This window comes from Tamandua tetradactyla, chromosome 12, assembly GCF_023851605.1.
Source record: "Tamandua tetradactyla isolate mTamTet1 chromosome 12, mTamTet1.pri, whole genome shotgun sequence".
Classification (NCBI taxonomy): domain Eukaryota; kingdom Metazoa; phylum Chordata; class Mammalia; order Pilosa; family Myrmecophagidae; genus Tamandua; species Tamandua tetradactyla.
The window spans coordinates 31,164,905-31,187,129 of record NC_135338.1 but is presented as its reverse complement, the minus strand read 5'-3'; the positions used below and the strand labels follow the sequence as shown (position 1 = coordinate 31,187,129).

Below are 22,225 nucleotides of genomic sequence, written 5' to 3'. Positions count from 1 at the left end.
GAGGCGGGATAGAGGAATGTAATTGTACCATCTTTTACTTGAAGTCTCTACATGCATTTCTAAAAAAAACTTTGAGGTCTGCTACAATAAAATAAAATACATTCCTTTTAAGTGTAAAGTTCAATGAGTTTTAATAAATGCGTAAACCTACGTAACCACATCACAAACAAGTTATAGAACATTTCCATCATTGTAAAACTGTCTTTCATGCCTCTTTGCAGCCAACTTCAGTATTTCTCTCCTCATTCAGCCCCAGGTAACCATTACTTTTACATGCTTTAAGACTTTTAATATTTGCTAATATTATTTCACATAGATGTATCATTATTTCTTTTAATGGTTACCATTTGCTGGACATTTGTTTACACCTTTTTGTGGCTGCTATAATAAGAGTGCATGCATATCTTTGCACAGAAAACTTCTGATTTTTTCCTTTGGACAGATTCCTAGAACAGAGTAATAGGGTCAAAAGGCAGAACATTTGAAATGTATTGCAAAATTGCTCCCTGAAAAGCTTGCTACCAGCAGGAGGCGAAAACCCTACTTTATACTATGATACCCAGCTCTGGATATCTTTATTAAAAAACAAAACAAAACAAATTATTGGGTGGAAGTGGTAGCTGGGTTTGAGCTGCATTTCTTACACTGTTAGTGTGGTTGAACATCTTTCCAAGCATTTAGTACTCATTTATTTTTCTTCTTCTGTGAATTGTTTATTTATATCTTCTGTTCTCAAAAGGTTATCAGAGGAAATCCGGTTCTAACCGGTCCAGGGCTCCCAGCGCTATAAAAACTTTATAAACCCCCCGGAGCCCGAGCAGTGTGAAGAGGCGAGAACGACCCCCAGACCGAGCAAATTCCACGCGCTGCTGCATCCCCGGGTCCAGCAGCTACGTCCCACCGCCGTACCACCATGCCCAAGAGAAAGGCTGAAGGGGATGCTAAAGGAGACAAAGCCAAGGTAAAAGACGAACCACAGAGAAGATCTGCAAGGTTATCTGCTAAACCTGCTCCTCCAAAGCCAGAACCCAAGCCTAAAAAAGCCCCTGCAAAGAAGGGAGAAAAGGTACCCAAAGGGAAAAAGGGGAAAACTGATACTGGCAAGGATGGGAATAACCCTGCAGAAAATGGAGATGCCAAAACAGACCAGGCACAGAAAGCCGAAGGTGCTGGAGATGCCAAGTGAAGTGGGTGCATTTTTGATAACTGTGTACTTCTGGTGACTGTACAGTTTGAAATACTATTTTTTATCAAGTTTTATAAAAATGCAGAATTTTGTTTTACTTTTTTTTTTTTTTAAAGCTATGTTGTTAGCACACAGAACACTTCATTGTTGTTTTTTGGGGAAGGGGCAAATGTCACTAATAGAATGTCTCCAAAGCTGGATTAACATGGGAGAAGACACCTTTCTCCTCTAGTTTTGAGAGACTTCGTCTTTACTCCCAGGATATTGGATTCCCTGCTGTTGATATACATTAGCCACCTTGGCACAAATGCCTTGTGGTATGGAAAAACTAAAACTCGTTTTTATGTCCTCATGTCGTGTTCTCCTTCTCAGCCTTCAGCATAGACTTGACTCCCTGAAATCTGTTGAGGCCTGACCCCCCAAAATTACCAGAATGTCAGGCAATCTAGACTTTCCAGTGATGCCCCTGAGATGGCATCCTGCAAAAGAGCAGCAAGTCCTTGTTTAGGTTGTGGATCTTCAGACTGATAATTCTGCCATTTTCATTTCATTTCCTGAAAGTCAGGGTCGGCTCGTGAAAAGTTGTCAGACAACATGCTAAATGTGAAATGTCAACCCTCACTCTAAACTTTCCCTGTTCAGAGCATCAAATGAAGACTTCATCGGGTTTTATAGTGGCTTTCTGATTTTGGTAGTCCATTGAAGAAGGGAGTTTGAAAGTTGTTGTATACTGTTAACGATTGTCTGCCCATGTCCTGCCTGAAATACCATGACTGTTTATGAAAAGTATCTTTAATAAAGCTGGATACAGTTTGGCTTGGGAAAAAAAAAAGGTTTTCAGAGGTGTGTTTCCCACTCTACCCTTGCAAAGAAGTTGCAGTGGGTAGTAGTGGTGGGGTAAGAAGTATTTTGGGTTGGAATCAGGTCAGGGAGAAATAGGCTGGTGCCAACCAGAAAGAATGGGCACTGCCTTGGATGAGCTGCTCCCTGGACACTCAGAAACCCTGGCACATGGTATCCTACTCACTACACATTACATCCCCTACACACCCCCCTTCTTCACACAGCCAACCTGCTCATATGTTCATCTAGTCAACAAACATTTATTTATGGTAAAATGTGAGCACTGGCATTTGCTTCTGCAAAAGCAAGGGGACAACAATGAGGGTGTCCCCCAAAAGAAGAAACTGAAGCTGGCCTTTTGAGAGTTCAATGAAACATGTGTTGCCAGTGGAGGACACAGTGATATGCGAGGTTGCCAGACAGGGTCAACATGGCTTCCAGGCAGCAAGTCTTATAGTAACCTCAGCCGAAGAATTGCCAGACCTAAATAAAAAAACATGTTGCTCAGAAGGGAGGAGGGGTGCAGAGCTCAGGAATTAGAATGAATGTAAAAATGCTCCCAGGCCTGGGGCTAAAAGGGTCATATGAACAGTAATCCTCAAATTTCACTGGATTTTGCCTCAAACTGTCCATGCGGAATAGTCTAATCCCTTGTCAGGTATCTCCCAAATGTTCTGAGCCCAGGAATGCCTCACAAATAAGTCCCCCCATGTGCACATGGGAGTTCCCGAGGATGTTGCTTATGAGCTCACCAACGACAGTGCCTCCCAAGTCTTTCTGGGACTCCCCAGGAAGTGTCCCACATGTGCTCACAGATCAGAGATGACTTACAATATTTTGGGAGTCCCTAGAGAATTTGTTCGTGAGTTCACAAACAAGCCTTCCTTGAATTTTTCTGGGGGCTCCCAGGGGATGCCTCGCAGGGGCTCACAGATGAGACTTCTCCCAATATCATGGAGGTCCCCAGGTAGTGTCTCATATCTGTATACCTAACATTTTCTCCTACCTAAATATTCCTGGAAGTCCCCAGGGAATGCCACCCATGGGCTCATAAATAAGTTCCCTGGGCATTTTGGGAGTCTCCAGAGAGAGTTGCACTTGAGTTCACAAACAAGGACTCCTCCTTCAGGTGTGGCCACTGCTCCAGCTAGAGGCTCACCAGCTTCTAGAGCTTCTGACTGGACACATGAGTAGGCACTGCCATCTCTGTGCTGGGTGATGATAGCTTCCTCTTATGGGAGGTGTTGGAGCTTTGGGGATGCCCAAACTGCAGAATATTTTGAATCAAACTGGGGTAGAATCCATCCTTCTCCTTTGTTGGAGGCATAGCCAAGCAGGGCTGGTTGGGCCTCAATGTTTTATGTAGTTTAAGTAAATAGTTCTTTCTAGTTTTACTAACAGTTCTCTTGTTTTTAATGGGACTTGGGTAGGAATCTCATTGAGCTGAGCCAGGGGACAAATCTGGGGTTCAGAATTATCTTTCTGATGACTGAGGCTTTGTTGCTAGGTTAAATTTATCACATCTGGCTGCTTCTCCTCTCTTCATCCCTCCCCATGGAATGAACCCTTTCCCCAGCGATTCTTCCATCCCTCTTGTAAATGAGTATATTGTTTAGCATCTGGTTTAAGGATAAAGGGATTTACTGCAAGGTATAGGATTAATTTTAAAGGAGAGTCAGGAAACCAGCCGGGAGAAAGGTCCAACCACTATCACTAGCAGTTACTAGAAACCCACTCCTGGGCCCACTGTAGCTAGTTATCTATGACACTAGGAATCAGGCAGAACTCCCACCCCAGCTGCCCCCAAGAACCAACCCCTTCTGTCTGCATTTCTGATCTCCTTACATGTGGCTGCCACCCAACTTTGCTGACTTCCATTCATCAATTCTCTCATGGGTGTGTCTGCTTGGTGGGAAGTTAGGTTACACGGGTTAAGGGAAATGGATGTAGCTTTCAGTTCTCTTTCTCTACTATAAAGGAAGGCATGGTAGAAAGGTTTTGCCATGGGTGATAAGTGAGCCACAGTGGGCTTCTTTTCCTGAACACCAGCTTATGAGTCCAACATATCTATGGCTGAACCTCAGCTTATATTAAAACCATGCTTAGGAGAAAGGGCTGTTTGAGCTGCACACAGTCCTAACACTCTCAGGGAGCTGTTTGTTACCCTGGTATGAGGACTCAATCCATCCATCTCTTGGGCCATTTTATCTCTATTGGGTGAATGAGCTCATTAGAGTCTCTCCTTTGGGCATTAAATATTAAGATGCTGTTACTAACTCTTCTTGTTCTCATTCATTGTCTGACTCATTTGTTAAATATTTATTGCGCACCTATTATGTGCTAAGCATTGTGATAATATTTGGAGGTGATAAAGGATTAGGATACAGTTTCTGTTCTCCAGGATCTTGTTGTCCAGCAGGGAAGGCAGATAAGGCATCAGGCCATTATGACAGAGTTGTAACTGCTGGGACAGAGGGAAGACCACAGTGACCTTGGGCCAGTGGGGATGCATTGTGTTGGGTCTTTTGCTTTAGATAGAATGAGCTCTGTGCAGGAGTCCTAAAGGTCAGAGAAGGTGGAAGTCAGAAAGACTTTCCTGGCCAAGGAATCACATGTCCCACAGTGCAGAAGGTCTGGGGAACACTACATTGTGCAGAAAGGCTTCAGCCTGGAGTCCAAGGGTATGAGTGAGGAGAGAGGACAGAGGAGTCGGCACTGGCCAGATCATGAAGGACCTGGAATTCTGTGATCTGAAATTCAAATTTCAACCCTGATGAAAGTGCATATTTTATTCTGAAGATAGCCACTGAAGACTTTTAAACCATAGAGTAATGGATTCAGAGTGTCTTAGAAATGTAACTCTGGCAGAATGTATAGACTGGTGAGGCTCCAGGAGAACAGGTGCACCCACGTCTAGACACTTCCTGCCCCCTGCACAGTTGGCTAGAATTTTCCTCTGCAGGATCATCAATTGTCAGGATGCTGCTATTCTGATTGTCTGTGAGCCTCATCTCATCTCTCCTTGGGCCTTTGCCCAAACTCAACACTAACAATTCCCCCCATCTCAGCATGGTTAGCTAGTCCCTCCTTGTCATTTAGATTACAGCTTTAAGTGCCAACTCTTCAGAGAGGCTCCCTGGTCCATCCAGTCTAAACTAGCTGCCTGGTTCCTCTCTATCACTTCTATTTTACTCATATGCACAACACTTATCACTGTCAGACATTTTCTTGTTTGTTTGACTTTCTGTACTCTCTGGAACGCAAGTCTCTAAAAAGGAAGGTCCTTGTGGGAATTGTTGACCATTGTTTTTCCAGCACCCAGAACACTGCCTGGAACATGGGAGGTGCTCGATAGACATTGAAAGAACAGAAAGAATGAATCTGTTCTTTTGCAGCCACGGGCCCTTCTTATATTGAGCTTATTAGATTGAATATCCCCAGGTTTTGCCGTAACTGGAATTGAAACCGAAGTTCCCATAACCGGTTTCCAAGATTCCAGTGTGCTCTGAAGCACAGCCTGAAATAGGACTTGCAGGGAACACAGACTCATCCCCTACCTTATGGGCCACTAGTTCATTTCACCACTTGGATGATGATTCTTTCTCATTTTGTTTTCTTCAGCTGGCTTGATTGGTGGTGATTAGCAGAGGGTGGTCTATTTATGTAAAACACCTGCTTCCCACCTGTGTCCCCCCCCTCAACCCCCCATGAGCAGTCAGCCTGGACCCAGTGCAGGAAGCTGGCAGGGTGTCCTTCATGGCTGAGTGGGATCCCAGATTCTTTTCCAGGAGTCAGATCCAAACTGGCACCATCTGGATGACCACCTGTATATCATTTTGCCAGCATTGCATCAAACACATCTGTCAGCTTGTGAAAGAGACCTGGGGACGCTTGGGAAAATCACAAAGGATTGGCAGAAAAACTGGCCAAGGAAGAAGGGCTATTTACCATGTGATTCCCTGCCTGCACTCCCTACTCCCCCTCCAATCTATTGGGTCATTGTGTCATTGGGTGACTTGCAATTTTGTACTTATTCTTTCATGAATTGAATAATTTGATACTTTTGCAATGCTCAGTAAGTGCAGGGAGTAATAATAGGCATCGGGGATACCAAGTCACTACAAGGGACTCTTGTCCTGAAGGTATGTAGTTTCGCACACAGACAGTACACTGCCTTGATCTCATAAAGTGGGGCCCTTATCCCAAACTTGAGGGGGAGAGGTGATAAAGTTTCTGGAGAGCTGAGCTGAGCTGAATTCTGGAAGAAGAATAGGATTTTGTTGAGAAGAGAAAGCATTGCAGGTAAAGGCAGCAATATGTGCAAAGGCTGGTAGTGAGAGAAAGCACAATTATTGGGATACTGAGAGTAATTTCAGTATAGCTGCAGCAAAAGGGGATAGATGAGGCATTTGGACACCATCCAAAGGGCAGTGAGAGCCGTAGAAGGAGCTGAGCAGAGGCATTACATGAATCAGACTTGAGTGTTTTGAAGACAACTCTGGCTGCCAACTGGAAATTGGATTGGAGGGGACATGCCTGCATGCTCAGAGATGGGTTGGGCCATTTGGTGGGGGCTGCAAAGAGCAGTGGGGAGGATGAGGGTGGTTGGGTTGAAGAGATATAAGGATTGAATTTGTGGCTGATTAGCTGTGGAGAGGGGCGAGGGAGAAGATGAGACCCACATTTTAGTCTTGCAGCATGGATGGATGGGGGTGCCATGCATGAAGATGAGGAACTCCAAGGAGGAGCAGATGGGAATATTCCTCTTTCTGCAGCCTTTGAAGAAGGAGGCCTGGATTCTTCAAGTGACCCAGAAGGGGGCTGGGCAGGAGGCTTTATCTATTGAGGACTCTGAGGTGCCCTCTCCCTTCAAGAGGCTGCCCCTAGAAACAGGGCTGTTGTTGAGTCCCCTTGGGAAGACTGCAGGGGATGGGATGGCCACACTGAGCTTGCAGAATGAGTGGTGCAGCCTGAGGTCACCTGCCTGTGAAATATGCAATTGTCTATGTGGGGGTTCTAGACTTGGAATATGAGAGGGGGCTCGTGGGGGGGGCTTGTGCTTGCTTAAGTAGGCCAAGGCAAGGTGGAGTTTGGGTGTTTTCATTTGTCAAAGCTCCTGGAATGCAATATACCAGAAACGGATTGGCTTTTACAAAGGAGATTTATTAAGTTACAATTCTAAGGCCATAAAAATGTCCAAATTAAGGCATCAACAAAAGAGTATCTTCTTTGAGGAAAGGCTGCTGGCATCCAGGGTTCCTTTGTCACATGGAAAGGCACATGATGATATTTGCAGGACCTTCTCTTCTGGGCTGTGGTTTCAATGGTTCTCTCTCTCCTGTGGAGGCTTTTCCCTGGATTTCCTCTCTTAGCTTCTCTCCCGGCCCTCTCAAAAGAGCTTCAGGAAAGGATTAAGACCCACCTTGAATTGAGTGGGTCACGTCTCCATGGAAACAACCTAATCAAAGGTCCCACCCAACAATAGGTCTGCAGCAATAAGACTGGATTAAAAGAACACGGCTTTCCTGGGGGGTACACAACAGCTCCAAGTCAGCACTGGGGGCAGGCAGAGCCAGGATTTTGTTACAATTCTAAGGCCATAAAAACGTCCAAATTAAGGTATCAACAAAAGAGTATCTTCTTGGAGGAAAGGCTGCTGGCATCCAGGGTTCCTTTGGAAGGCCGGGGAAGTGGATGGTTCTGACTGGTTAGCTGGAGACTGGAGTCCTATCTTGGTTATGTAGGAAGCTGAAGAGCTACTTGAAAGAGATCATATGTATAGATTATACCAACACAGGCTCTGCTTTCTCTGAAAAGCAATTTCATAACCACTTCATTTTCCACCTGCATTTGGCTAATAGCTTGATTACAGCCACACTAATAACCTTCAAACACTCTCAGGAGCAGCCTTGGCTCTGAAAGGTGCTGTTTCCCTTCCGAGGCAGGCCTACCCCCCTTCCTCCTTGCCCTATTTCATGCTTCTCTGGGGCTGCAATTACAACAGCTGTTTATTCCTCCCAGGGCCCAAGTTACTTGGAGAAGAGGCAGATGGCTGTGGGCTAATTCCTGAAGTGCACTTCTGGGGACATCAGCCTGTGCTCCCAGGCTGACATCCCACACAGGGCTACAGGTCAGAGCATGAGGAGTTCTCCATGAATATGGATGCTGAGGATGGAGGCTGATTGCTTCTATCCTGCAGGGCAAAGCTGTTGCTCCCGATGGGGATGACATTTTTGCTGAGATTAGGGTCAGGGGAAGGGCTGTCTCCTGAGTTAGAAGGAAGAGTTTTAAAATTTTAGATTTAGGTTTTAAGATTTAGAATCCTGGTCAGTTGGAGAAAGTTGTCACTGTCAGGAGATGGAGCACAGAGAGAAATTTGGGTGGAGTCCCTCCATACAATTCTCACCTCTTGCCCTGATAGCCCTCATTTACTAGACTGAGTGGTCATTGTGCTGCAGGAGGATTTTTGTTGTGGCTAAGAATTTGGATAGATGAGAATCAAGGTGTCTTACATACAGTTCTAGGGAGCTAAGTGTCACCCCTTGTCTCATGGGTTTCCCTCTTAGATGCCCTTTGTCCCTCTTTCTCTTTTTGTATGCAAAAATTTGCTGTATTAAACAAAATGCTTTAGGTTCTACATCTCCAAAATGGGTTTTGTACACTCAGACCCAGTACTGAGGATATTGGGTCCCACTGTACCAGGCTACAAACTGGTATAATTTATCTACTGCCTTTCCATCTATGAGCCCAGGGCTTGCTCCCAGTACCTGCTGAATGATGCCTGATCCTGTGAATGTAGGCTCTCTGGAGTCCTGGGTGATTGTCATTGGAGAGGACAACTTTTTTCTGTGGCTTTGATCATTAAACTTGAGGAGTGTCCCTCTTTCTTATTGTCCAAATTTTACCCATCTCCATGTTTTAGCTCATGCCCAACCATCTACTCTTTAAACCCTTCCCTGATGGCTCTACCCCACACTGATCTGAATTTTACCATCTGAAGTTATTGCTATGACCTGTAGTTGAGCACTTTACTATATGCTGCCATGCTCACTTGTTGCTCTACATGGATCCACCCTGCCCAGGAAGACTGAACACCCTGTGGTCAGGGACCATGCACTTTACTCTATATCACTTGTCTCCTATGGCACATAGCTTAGTGCTGGTCAGCCAGCATTCTTAGGGATGAGTTTCCAGGACACTCAGTGGGTCTGGCCGTTGTCCCTGGATGTCATTGCTTTAGAACTGTGGGAATGACTCATCTCAAGACATCCTTCTGAAGATTGGTCCACAGGCTTGCTTCTAGTGTCTCTAGGTATCAGGCTGTAGGTTACATCCCTTTCCTGCTCTTTTACAGTCCTTCAGAAATCTATAGGAAGAAGAATGCATTCTGATTTTGGGATGTCTCACATTCTACTTTCTACAGCAGCCAGGACAGAATGCTATACTCTGGCCTCATTTTGATGGTCTTCTGCTAAGGATGGTGCATATGACATAGGACAGTGATGGTCAGATGCAATAATACCCATTCAGAGACCTCAAAGTGGCTGGGAAGTTCTTGCCTCAATGTGTTCTTTGGGTCTCTACTCAGGGGCTTCCATAATGGGCTTGTTCTTCTTCTTTTTGTGGTAGCCATATGGAGTATCCCTTCTCCCTAGGTCAGCCAACAAGTCAAGAATCAGCTAGACCTGGAACATAGGATATGTGTGTGTGTGAGAGAGAGAGCAAGAGAGAAAGAGTGCGGGGGTGGGGTGGGGTGGTGAGAGGACTTTGACCTGGATAGAGATTTAAGGGGTGGCTGGTTGTGTGTGCTAGTTTGAAAGGATGTATGTCCCCTAAAAAAGGCATGTTTTAATCTAAATCCCATTTCATAAAGGCAGAATAATCCTTTTTCAATATTGTATGTTTGAAACTGTAATCAGATCATCTCCCTGGAGATGTGATTTAATCAAGAGTGGTTGTTAAACTGGATTAGGTGATGACATGTCTCCACCCATTCGGGTAGGTCTTGATTAGTTTCTGAAGTCCTATAAAAGAGGAAACATTTTGGAGAATGAGAATGAGAGTGATTCAGAAAGAGCAGAGCAGAATGACATACCCATGAGAAACAGAGTCCACCAGCCAGCAACCTTTGGAAATGAAGAAGGAAAATGCCTCCTGGGGAGCTTCGTGAAGGGAAGCCAGGAAAGAAAACGAGCAGATGATGCCGTGTTCACCACATGCCCTTCCAGCAAAGAGAGAAACTCTGAACTTCACTGGCCTTCTTGAACCAAGGTAACTTTCCCTGGATGCCTTTGATTTGACATTTCTATAGATTCTATGGACATTTTCTCTGCCTTAGAACTGTAAACTAGCAATTTATTAAATTCCCTTTTTAAAAAACCATTCTGTTTCTGATATGTTGCATTCCAGCAACTAGCAAACTAGAACAATGCCCTAGACAGGAAAGTAGGGTGAAGTAAGTGGTAAAAACAGATTGATATTTTTTCCTAAGGAGTTCAGATTTGATTTCATCTTGGGTTCCATTCTCCAGACTCCCTCAACAGACCCCTTGCTTGTCTCCCAAATATCATGGATGATCAAGCCAAAACCATTTCCTTTCCCCCTGGAAGATCCCTAAGCATCCCTTTCATCTGTTGTTCACTTGATGAATAAATACCTACTTACCCATTATGCCTCAGTTCAAATATCACCATCGTCTGTAGATGCTTCAAACCACTACATCCCCAAATTACAGTATGTTTATAGTTTCTTTACTTTGACACTTTTTATATGAAATCATATTTATTTATGTGCCTATCTCACTAGTACACTCCTATGAATCCTTTAAGGATCTAGAACACACCTCATTCATCTCTGCATCCCCAGCTCCCAGCCTGGTGCCAGATGCCACAGTAAAAAGTCAAGACTAAGATCTGGAACTTGGATAAAACAACATCAGAACTTTTGATTAGATGGTTTCCATGGAGATGTGTCTCCACCTATTCAAGATGGGATTTCTTACTGGAGCCCTTTATGAGGGAACCATTTTGGAAAAAGCTACAGAGCTCAGGTAGAGAGAGACCTTTGGAGATGAAGAAAGAAAATGCACCTGGGGAAGCTTCATGAAATAAGAAGCCAGGAGAGAAAGCTAGAATTCACCCTGCGCCCTTCCAGCTGAGAGAGAAACCCTGAACTTCATCAGCCTTTCTTGAGTGAAGGTAATTTCTTGTTGGTGCCTTAATTTGGACGTTTTCATGACCTTAGAACTATAAACTTACAGCTTAATAAATTCCCCTTTTTAAAAGCCCACCTCCCCCCACCACATCAGTAGGAAGGGATGGGGTGGAATCAGAATCGGCAGGATTTGATATTAGTTGAGATGTGGAAGCTGAAGGAGCAAGGAGATTAAAGCTGAAGGAGCCCAAGACTCTCATGTTGGGAGCTGGGGTCCATGGGGCATCATTAAGGAAGGCATGCCATTCAGGAGGGAGGAGGCAGTGGGTGTGTCCTGGGGTATGGTGAAGGTTCCCCCCAAGCCAGAGGAAAATTCAAAGAGCATTTCCCTCCCCAAATTAATAAACTGAGGATCTCTCAAATGAAGGAAACTAAGTTCTGATAGTCAGAGCAGGTGGATGGGGTAGATAAGCTCTGCGGTACGTAAGTTCTGCATCAGAACCCAAGTTTTAGAGGTTGGCTGATTCCAACCACTTACCAGAAGAGCACCACCATTTTAGAGCTCACAAGTTCCTCCCCATGGAGAAAGGGGAGAGGATTTGCTCCTGTACCAACTCCCAGGCCACTCTTACAGCCTTTGTGCTTCTGAAGTTAACTCACACTGGGCTTCTTGCCTCTGACTCCTTCCTCTGTTGAAAGAAGGATGTCATTAGGGTTTTGTCTTTCTGTTACTGGGGCTGATGGACTAGGTCAGGATGCCGCTAATCTGGGCTCTTCCTGTGTCCCTCATATCTGGGAATAGCAGCTCAGTGACATGAGGAGGTGGTTTGCTCCTGTAGGACTGTGCTGGACTCCTTCCAAGGACCCTAGGAATGCGAGTTGCTTTTCAGACTTGAGTAGCCTGAGAGGTGTGAGGCGTTCCCAATGGTGCCTGTTTCTTGAGATCTAGTGTCAAGGTCCAGACACATCTGTGGTGTTAAACATTTCTCCCTGGGTGGGTTTTTATTACATTCACAGGTAGCCCAATCCAGCGCTCTTCAAACAAGAATTGTCTTGATGTTTCTCAGTAATATTTTGGCTATTACCCTGACAGGGTGGTAAGAACTGGAGCTACACTAAATGAGGTGTATTTTTCAGGGGCCAACTATAGAGGTAAGAAGGGAGGAAGAGAAAGCAGAAAGAGGTAAAAGCTAAGGGCCGGTGAATGGCATGGGGATGCAGAACCCAGGGCCATGTCTAAACATAGTGAATTCTTTCTTCTTAGAGAGTTTTTGCCCAGATGCCAGGAATTTGGACATGGTAGACCACCTTTAGCAAATCACATTTCAAACTTTCAACTTATTTGGTCAGAAAATTTTCATAGAGATATGAATTTCATAGAGATATGAATATAGAATTCTGGACAAGAGAAATTCATGGATAGCACTGGTATCACGCCTGAGTTAGAGACAGCTTAGGAGTCTGTTTTGACTGTCAAATAATGTACTTGCATCTTACAGCTCCCTGTCGGTAACATCTGTGAAGATATGCATGAAGATAACTTCAATAAACAAAATGAGGGCACAACTTCTTGTTCCTGGGGGCCATCTTCTGAAAGCAGCCTCAAGTACTCAGATTGCATCAATGGTTCCAGAAAAAAAAGGGGGGGGGGGAGAGATTCTTGGAAAAGAAGGGACATGCTGTCACAAAGCCCATGTGTTTATGCCACCTGGAAGGCATAAGCCATCTCAGAGCCTTAGGCTCTCAAACCAGAGTTCAGATTTGGAATTTGGGGTAACTTATTATTACCGATATGATTTGTTTGATGTTATGATCTCCTGTGAAAATCATTAATTCTTCCCTCGGTACCACGGACGGCAGGTTAGAAGTAATGAGGAGCTGGAAAAGGGCAGTTGGAGCCATTGTGCTGAGAACTCCTGATTGACAGAGAGGAAGAGGATGGTCAGATGCCAGCTCTCTGAGGCTTTGTCATAGGACCTTAAAATAGAAGCCACTTCCTCTATCACATGGTTCTAAGGACAGAGCTGTACCACAAAAAATGATAAAATAAGTGATAATCTTTTTGTTTTGGTGCATGGGTCAGGAATCGAACCTGGGTCTCCCACATGGTAGGTGGACATGCTACCACTGAACCATCTGTGCAACTGGGATACTTATTTTGATGATATTTTTGCAAATAGTCCTTTGCCAAATGGTGAAACCAAGCAGGCAAAGGGTTTATGCTTTAGGGTGCAGAAAGCGTTCTATGTGGTCTAATGTGGGTGTGGTCTTATCTGCTGCCCAAAGTAAATATACTTTGACTGACCTTTGTATGCTTGAGACCTGGGTTCTTTTTCCTACGAATTGTCATCATTTATTCTATTTCTATTACAGATTACAGGATAACATTATTTAATGTGGACTCTGAATGTACTCTTTGTCTGGAGCATGATCTGATCTTGTTTGGTTGACCAGAACTCCTTATAAGGGTGGGCCCATGAGTGTATGAGCCCACCCTTAACAGGGCCAAACAGAGACATTTGAGGGGTGTCTAAATGGGTTTTAAAGAACCTGGAGAAAATGCCCTAAATAGAAAAACAGGGAGAATGGAGTTTGTGCTGCTTGTGGGAAAAAGAAAGCAAAGAGTGACAGGACAACTGCAAATAAAGAAGAATCATTTCTCAATGCGGTTCTGAGAATGAAATTTGGTATGAGATAGAACCCCTTGAGCCCTATTAAGGGATAAAACTATCGAAAATTCAAAGGGATGTGTCATTAAACCATTTCACCCAGGAGGCAGTCCCACCAGATGGCCCTTGAAGACCGAGGGCTGGGGAGCCCTCTAGCAGCCTCAGGAGACCTTCTTGCAGCTGGAGGAAGGACAGTGGGGTGATGGATGAGAGTGAGGTCAGAGAGCAGAGGTCAGGCCAGCCCAGCGGCTCTGTGCCAGCACCACACACAGCACCGGCTTCCAAATGGGATCGGCTTTTATTTCCAGAAGTGATGGAGGTGATGGAGAAAGGTTCACCCCAGATGTCCTTCTGAGGACAATCTGGGTGAAGTGGGAAATGAGGACGGATATTCCCTTCTCTTCCCTGCAACATTCTGGCCACTGAAATATACTCTGTTCTGAAGTCTGTTCTGCAGAAACTCTAGTTGATTATTCTCCTCATCCACAGTGGCCTCATCTACGATATTCCCCTAGGACAAGGACTCTTGTCCTTGACTCCCTAGCTCTGTGACGACTGCACCTCCTGCTGTCCTGAGTGACAACATCCCCCAAGTGACCCTCACAACCTGCCACTTTCTAGGTCCTGACTTCCTCCTTTCTGACCTACCTTTCCCTCTCTAGTTTAGTTACCTCCATCGCCATATCCTGGATGCCTCAAAATTTTTGCATCTCTGAAATACTAAATTCTGAACTTCTCTTTCTGAAAACCATCCCCTATCATTTCATATCTCTCACCGCCTTTGTTCCCAGGAAACTTGCTCCCAGTCTCAAAGCTCTGTCCTCAATCCCTCTCGGGACCAGGTTTAGGTCTACTGACCATGCACAGGTCCTCCACCCTGATTTGAATCCTCCAAAACACCCACCTCTCTCTTTCAAATCCTTAAATTCATTCAGTCCCCGGGACTTCTCATAATCTCATTAATCTGTCCCTTCTCTCTAGCCTCACTGCCAGCTACTACCCTAGTCCAAGGCCTTGATGTCTTTCTTTAGTCTTGAGCTGCAACTTTTCTTTTTCCTTGACTACTACTCCAGCCCTCCACGCTCTTTATGATCCAGTCATGGGTTCTAGCCACTGCTCCCTAAAGAGGCCATGCATTTTCATGCCACCTCTTCCTCTGGTTCTTCCTAGGCAGAATTAGTTGCCCCGTGCTCTATGTATTTTCTTTGTACCTCTAAAATCTGTGCCCCTGCCTTGTGTCTTCTACTAGAAGGTGTGATCTTGAAGGAGAAGAACCATTTTTTACTAAGGAGAAGAACCATTTTTTACTAAGTTCTATAAGCTTATCAGCTAGCACAACATCTGCCATGTGGTCAATCTCCATAAACATTTATAAACTGAAGTCTCCCAGGACCTGCGGGCCATCAGACCTACCCCTGGGCATTCATCAGAGCAGCCCAAGACCTGCCTCATGCATACCATCTTCTTACCTCTGCACCCCTGCTTTCTGCCAGTTCTTCCTTCCTCCTTGCAGTGCACATTGCTGGGTGGTCATTCCTTTTCTGCCATACATGAGTCTGGGCCGTGGTGTGGGGCTGGGGTGGACAATAGGGACTGGGGAATGCCGCCGAACAGTGAATGAAATGGTAGAAGTTCTGCCGCTTCTCTATCTGGCACCACGTATGAGAGCCAAAGGGACAGTTAATTTTTTTCCTGCCCAAAGCTCTGAGTGCTGAGTGCAGCTGCGAGTCAGTGCCAAGGGTTTGGGGAAGGAGTGAGAAGTGGTAAGGTCACCTCTGTCTGTCCAGGGAGGAGCTGTATGATGCTTTGTGTGCCTGTGTGTGGGTGTCGCAAGCCGCTAGGCATGTCAAGGCAGCTAATAACATGTCTGCACAGCTGAGCGAGAGGAAGCGCCACTAATCCAATTTGTAATTTATCTTTTGGTTTGATCCCAGTGTTTTTCCTTTGTTTCTGACTTGATTCATTTATCTGCAGGCTCAATGAGTTCACCTTGACAAAATCTTGCATGAACAGAAGAATTTAACTAGATAGATTATCTAATTCTGTACATATGCAAGGGCACGTGTGTTTGTGTGCATGTGTGTGTGTGTGTGTGTGTGTGTGTGTGTGCGTGCATACATATGTGTCCTGCCCTTACCCCCTACGTGAGGGGAACCCTTCCAGGTGGGCAAGCTATTGATTGCTGCAGGACTCTGTTTTGTGAGGGTGCAAGTAGGGAGCCAGCGGAGGGGGTTGGGGTTGTTTAGGAGAATTCCAGGCACAGCCAGATCCCACTGAGAGAGGACATAGGTGGGCATCTTTGGTTGGAGAGGAGGCAGAAGGAGGTGTGTGTTTTTCCTGGACTTAAATCAAAACTCCTGTGCATGGCAGAGTTCTTATCTGCCATGCCAAAGACCCGGGTTCGATTCCTGGTGCCTGCCCAGCAAAAAACAAAAAAAAACCCACCAAAAAACCCTCCTGTGCATGCCATCCAGTTCTTGGACACAAATAAAATGTAGAGAGCATTTGTTCAGTGATGCCCACCTGGCAGTACATCCAAACTATTGGGAGTGTTTATGAAAATGTAGCCCTGTGGGACCTTATGTAAGTCACTTGATGTTTCTGGGTCTCATTTCTTGTTCTATAAAATCAGGGTCTGGGCTAGATGATTATTAACAGACTTTTCAATTCTAATATTCTGGAGGCATAGAAGGCTCAGTTTACAGAGACAAAGTCCACTACAAGAACTCCCTGATTTCACAGCAAAACAGTCATTAGACTTTCATTCACTTGGACTTAAGAATGGAACAAGAAATGTGTAAATGGATTGTAGACTATCTTGTCATACCAGATAGCAAGGACGCTCTCAAAGACTACCATGGCCGTGTCTAAAAGACCTAGGAGAAAAGTTCCTTCTCAATCCTCCTAATTTGGGATCCTCTGGAGGTGGAGCCTGGGACTCTGTATTTTTAACACTTGCCCCAGGTGATCTGGGTTACTGTGAACTACCCCAGGCCACGTGGCTGAGTCTCCTCTTGGTCCAGGGCATTTTCCTCTTACAGTCAAGGTGTCCTTGGGGTTTAAAGCTTTGGGAACCAAGGCTCAAGTTGGATGCAGGAGAGTGCCTTGAGTGGATCTTTTATTAGGCAGGCCACTAATCCACCTAATTAAATTAGTTCCCTATAAGGGAGAGTCAAGCACTTGAATTCCCAGAGAGGGCAGAGACAGCTGAAGGGGGCCACTTCACTCACTCTGGGCTGACCTGACACCTGCTGACCCTGTCTTTGGCACTAAGCAGAATTTCAAAGTCCTCTGTAGCTACTTTCACCCACTCTCTCTAGGGGCCAGCCTTGTCCTCTTGCTCTTGGTGATTTAGAAAAACAGGCTTGGAGTTCTTCCTGTCCCCAGCTACCCTCTCTTACTCTCTTTGTCCTCCCCCACCCCCCGCCCCACCTCTCTGTCTCTCACGCTCCCTCCCTCCCTTTCTCCTCTTACTTTCCTCTTCCTCCTCCTTTCTTCCCTTCCCCTATCCCTTCCTTCCCCACAACAGCTTTACTGAGATACAATTCACAAATCATGCAACTCACTCATTTAGAGTGTACAGGTCTATAGTTTTCAGTTTGATCTTAAACTGCAGAGTTGTGTAATCATCACTGCAATCAATTTCAGAGAATTTTGAGCATTCTATATTTATTATAGACACAAGTCCCTTATCAGGTATATGATTTGTAAATATTTTCTTGCATGTTCTGGGTTGTTTTTTACTTTGCTGATGGTGTCCTTTGATGCACAAACGTTTTTAATTTTAAGGAAGTCTGACCTCTATTTTTTTTTCATTTACTGCTTGTGCTTTTGATGTCATATCTAATAAACCATTGCCTAACCACTGAAATTTACCTCTCTGTTTTCTTCTAAGAGTTGTATAATGTTAGCTCTTACATTTAGGACTTTGATTCATTTTGAGTTAAGTTTTGTATATAGTGTGAGGAAGGGAGTGAGCTGCATTCTCTCCCATGTGAATATCCAGTTGTCCCATTGTTTTAAAAGACCATTCTTTCTTCTATTGAATTATTCTGGCACCCTTGCTGAAAACCAATTTACCATAGACATGAGGTTTTATTTCTGAACTCAATTCTATTTCATTGCTCTCTCTGTTTCTCCTTATGCCAATACCACATTGTTTTGATTACTGTAGCTTTCTATTAAGCTTTGAAATTGGGATAGCTCCACTGAGCAGTGATACCATGGGGACACAGGGCAAGGGCTGGGACATGGTCTGAGAGGAAGGGCCTGACTAGAGGGGCCTTGGCATATAAGAGGAGGTAGTACAGGACTGTGGGAAGCCCAAAGAATTGGGAGTCAAGTGACCCGAGTTTTAACCCTTGCCCTACCCTAGCCCTGTGGGACCTTATGTATGTCACTTGATGTCTCTGGGTCTCATTTCTTGTTCTGTAAAATCAGGGTCTGGGCTAGATGATTATTAACAGACTTTTCAATTCTAATATTCTGGAGGCATAGAAGGCTCAGTTTACAGAGGCAAAGTCCACCACAAGAACTCCCTGATTTCACAGCAAAACAGTCATTAGACTTTCATTCACTTGGACTTAAGAATGGGACAGGAAATGTGTAAAAGGATTCTAGACTATCTTGTCATACCAGATAGCAAGGGCGCTCTTAAACACTACCATGGCCGTGTCTAAAAGGCCTAGGAGAAAATTTTAAGGGGCTCCCACTGGCTAAAGATCAGACACATTTAATATCAATAAGAATAATAAGTGTGATGGGTTGAAATGCATCAAATATGTTTAAACCCATGAATTCATAATGATGCTTTAAAAACCTCCAGTTGTTTGGAACTTATGGGTTTTGAGATCCCTAACAGAGAACCCCTAGGTCCTCTCCTCCACTTTGCCTGGTTTTCGTGGCTGCCCAGTCTATCCTGAATCCTATGGTCCTGGGGTCTGCTCCAGCACTTTGCTTCCAGGTAGTTTTTATGGCTTTGTTGTTCTTTGTTAATCTATTTGGAGAGGGCTTGGAGGAGCTTTGGAATCATTGCAGGGGGTCTGCAAACCCAGAAGTGTACCAAGCACTGCCTCCTAACTGAATAAACAATGCCTCACTCTGATATCCGCCATTCCATCTCTTTGTTTCCAAGTAAGTACTTTCTCTTAGATGGATAAAGGAGGCATTCTCTTAACTGTAAAAGCTCTGTGATCATATGTTTTCTCAAACAGGGGCTCACAGATTCTGGAGTGTTAAAAAACCTTCTGGAACTGCCTGAAAATGTAGAGCTGTGTTCCAGTAGCCATGTTTCTTGAAGATGATGAGGATGATAAAGCTTTCGCAATGTGGCTATGTGATTGTGAAAACCTTGTGTCTGATGCTCCTTTTATCTACCCTATCGACAGATGAGTAAAACCTATGGATTAAAAATAAATAATAGGGGGAACAAATGTTAAAATAAATTTAGTAGATTGAAATGCTAGTGATCAATGAAAGGAAGGGGTAAGGGGTATGGTATGCATGAATTTTTTCTGTTTTCTTTTTATTTCTTTTTTTGAATTCATGCAAATGTCCTAAGAAATGATCATGATGACGAATATACAACTATGTGATATATTATGAGTTATTGATTATATATCAAGAATGGAATGATCATATGGTAAGAATATTTGTGTTTGTATGTTATGTTTTTTTAAAAAAAGAAACCTTTTTACTGGAGAATTTGTGGCCAGGGAGCCCAATGGGACTCCAGCCCAGCTCCTCCATCTTCTCTCTGACCTGCCTCCTCTGGGCTGCCATTTCTTTATGTCTTAAAACGTTTCAGACACAAAAGGACAAATACTATGCGATTCCTCTTATATGAAATATCTAGAATAAGCAAATTCACAGAGAAAGAAGGTAGATTAGAGGTACCAGAGGCCTGGGGAGTTGGGGGATGAACAGTTATTGCTTAATGGGTACAGAATTTCTGTTTGGGGTGATGAAAAAGTTTTGGTAATGGATGGTGTTGATGGTACCATGACACTGAATGTAATTAATGTCACTGAATTGTATGCTTTAAATGGTTAAAATGGGAAGTTTTAAGCATATTATATATATATATATATAACCAAAATATATTTTTGAAAAAAAAATCCATCTGCTAAACTTCCAGGAAATAATTGTTTGCTTCAAAAAACAAAACCACCACCAAAAAAACCAAAATGCTGAGGAACATACTAGAGTGCAGACAGTGATGTGCATTATTCTAAGTGGGTGAAGCCAGACAAAAGGCCATGTCCTGTGATTCTCTTTATGTAACTTTCTGGAAAAGGCAAAACTGAAAGTTCAGAAAATAGAGCAGCGGTGCCAGGGACAGAGGGCAGGGGAGAAGGGCCAACCACAAGGGGGCGCAGGGGAGCTTGCGGGATGGAATCATCCTCTAGCGTGATTTTTGGTGGTGGTTACCTGTCTCTATCAGTTTACCAAAATTAATGGCGCTGTCCTTGAGTGAATTTTACATTTGTCAATTATACCTAATAAACCAACAGAAAATGTATCCCGCACGCACCATGTTGGATTAGAAAGTCTCAGAGGGAGGAGGCCTTGCCTGACCCACCGTCTGAGATCCAAACTCTTAGTCACTGGCCTGAAATGGAATATTCCTGAACAAGAGCTCAGAATCCAAATCCAAAGGAAGCAGCCATGGAGACCTGCCAGGCAAACAGGAATCTAGGTGGGGAGCGGAAATCTCTTCTGCTTCCATTTTTTCTACCCAAGGTTAAGAAGAAGCCCGCCCCAGCCTTCTGCTCTATAAGTTACACAGGACTAATGCAGGTTTATTGATTGCAGCCATCCAAGTGACACACCATGAAGGCACAGGCCCTAGCTGGGAAGAAGAGAAGAGGGGGCTTATCACAGGCGGAGAGAGAGGCCAGTGCCTGCACAGGCGGAACCAAGCCCATGGCCTCAGGCTGGAGGGAAAGCTGGCACACAGGGGCTTGGCAGCTGGGGAACTGCATTGTGCATCAATAGCTAATAGTGGCACCCATTTAGTGAGCACTTACTGTGCGCCAGGCCCAGCTAAGTCCTTTATATTCATTCATAACAAGTATAAGATTTCAAAATTCTTATCCCTGTTCTACAAGCGAGGAAGCTAATGTTCAGAGAGGTTGACTTGCTCCTAAGTGCAGAGTGGGGATTCAAATGCCCACTTATCCTGGAGTCCCTACGTCTCCCCATATCTTTGGCTACCATTCATATCGTAGGCTTAGGGTACGTGGCACGGCCTGGGCTATCAAGGGCTGTTTTCTCTTTTGTTTGCTGAAATAATCAGACCTAGCCAGGCCAGCTCCAAGACTCTCTGGGGACTCAGTCCATGCTTTGAGAGAACAGGAGTTGTCCCAGAATATTCCAGAGAGCTCTGTTCCAGATGAAGCTCAAGACCAGCTACACCCCCATCCCAGGCCTCATCAAAATGAGCCAGACCCCACAACCAGTGCTTAACCAGGGAGAGCTGCCTCTTGTTGTGCAGATCCTGCAGCTCCCTTGTAGCCCTGAAGGGCTGGGTGCAGGGGAGGGAGCTCAGCCACAGGCATCGGAGCCCCATCGAGAGGAGCTAAGACTTCATGTGGGCGCTCCTGCTCGCATAGGCACACAGAGGGGAAGCTTGTCGGCAGAGTTCTGCAGATACCAGTCGGGCACATGCCTGCTTGGATACTTCTCCAAACCACAGAGTTGGAGGCTGCCACATCACAGGAAAGATTCTAGGATCAGCGGGACCTGTCAGCGGCCCTGATGATCCCTCAGAGGCTGGGACCACAGAACACGTGGAAGCTGGCATTGAGGGAAGGGGCAGCTTCAGGCCCTTTGTGCCAGGAGTCCAGCGGGTGGAGGGGAAAGGAAGCAGTCGGGATGGATCTCATTCTTGGGTGGGCTCAGCTCTTGCTCTTATAATGGGTCGCCCCAAATCTAAATCCCCACCTCCACCCTGGGCATGTTCTTGCTGGTCAGGAGGATTGCGTGCATACACTGTGACAGCTTGGAAAGCAAAGATTCTGGACATCTCCAATCTGAAGATGGTCTGGCTAGGTGGGAGGAGCTCTACGTTCTGACAGCTGGTGGCCCTGGTGAGGACAGGGAAGCATGACTCTGGTGGGTGGGTCAGGACCTGCCAGTGTGATGACACACTATGGGCCTGACCCTTTAGGGGCTGGGAAGGGTGGAATCCTGCTTTCAGATATGGTCCAGGGTTGGAGATGAGGAGGTTCCAATCAATGTGACAATAGCAGAACCCATCTCTGAAGACCTGTTTCCATGCCTCTGAGGTCATCTCTACCTTTAGAAGCAAAATTTTCTGCCATTGAAATGTGCTGCTTTGTTGTTGATGAAGGGGCTGCAGTATGGTGTTTGC

The 22,225-nt window shown here is 45.0% G+C and overlaps 1 protein-coding gene across 1 annotated transcript; it reads left to right on the top strand.

Annotated features, from left to right (window-relative positions):
- Positions 1–756: 756 nt before the first annotated feature.
- On the top strand, positions 757–1,723 carry LOC143651291 (non-histone chromosomal protein HMG-17). The gene has a single exon (XM_077122266.1). The coding sequence runs from the start codon at positions 914–916 to the stop codon at positions 1,184–1,186; it is 273 nt and encodes a 90-aa protein (XP_076978381.1). The 5' UTR covers positions 757–913; the 3' UTR covers positions 1,187–1,723.
- The last annotated feature ends 20,502 nt before the right edge of the window (positions 1,724–22,225 follow it).

Coding starts and splice junctions, on each gene's coding strand:
- LOC143651291 (XM_077122266.1), top strand. CDS start 914: ATGCCCAAGAGAAAGGCTGAAGGGGATGCTAAAGGAGACAAAGCCAAG.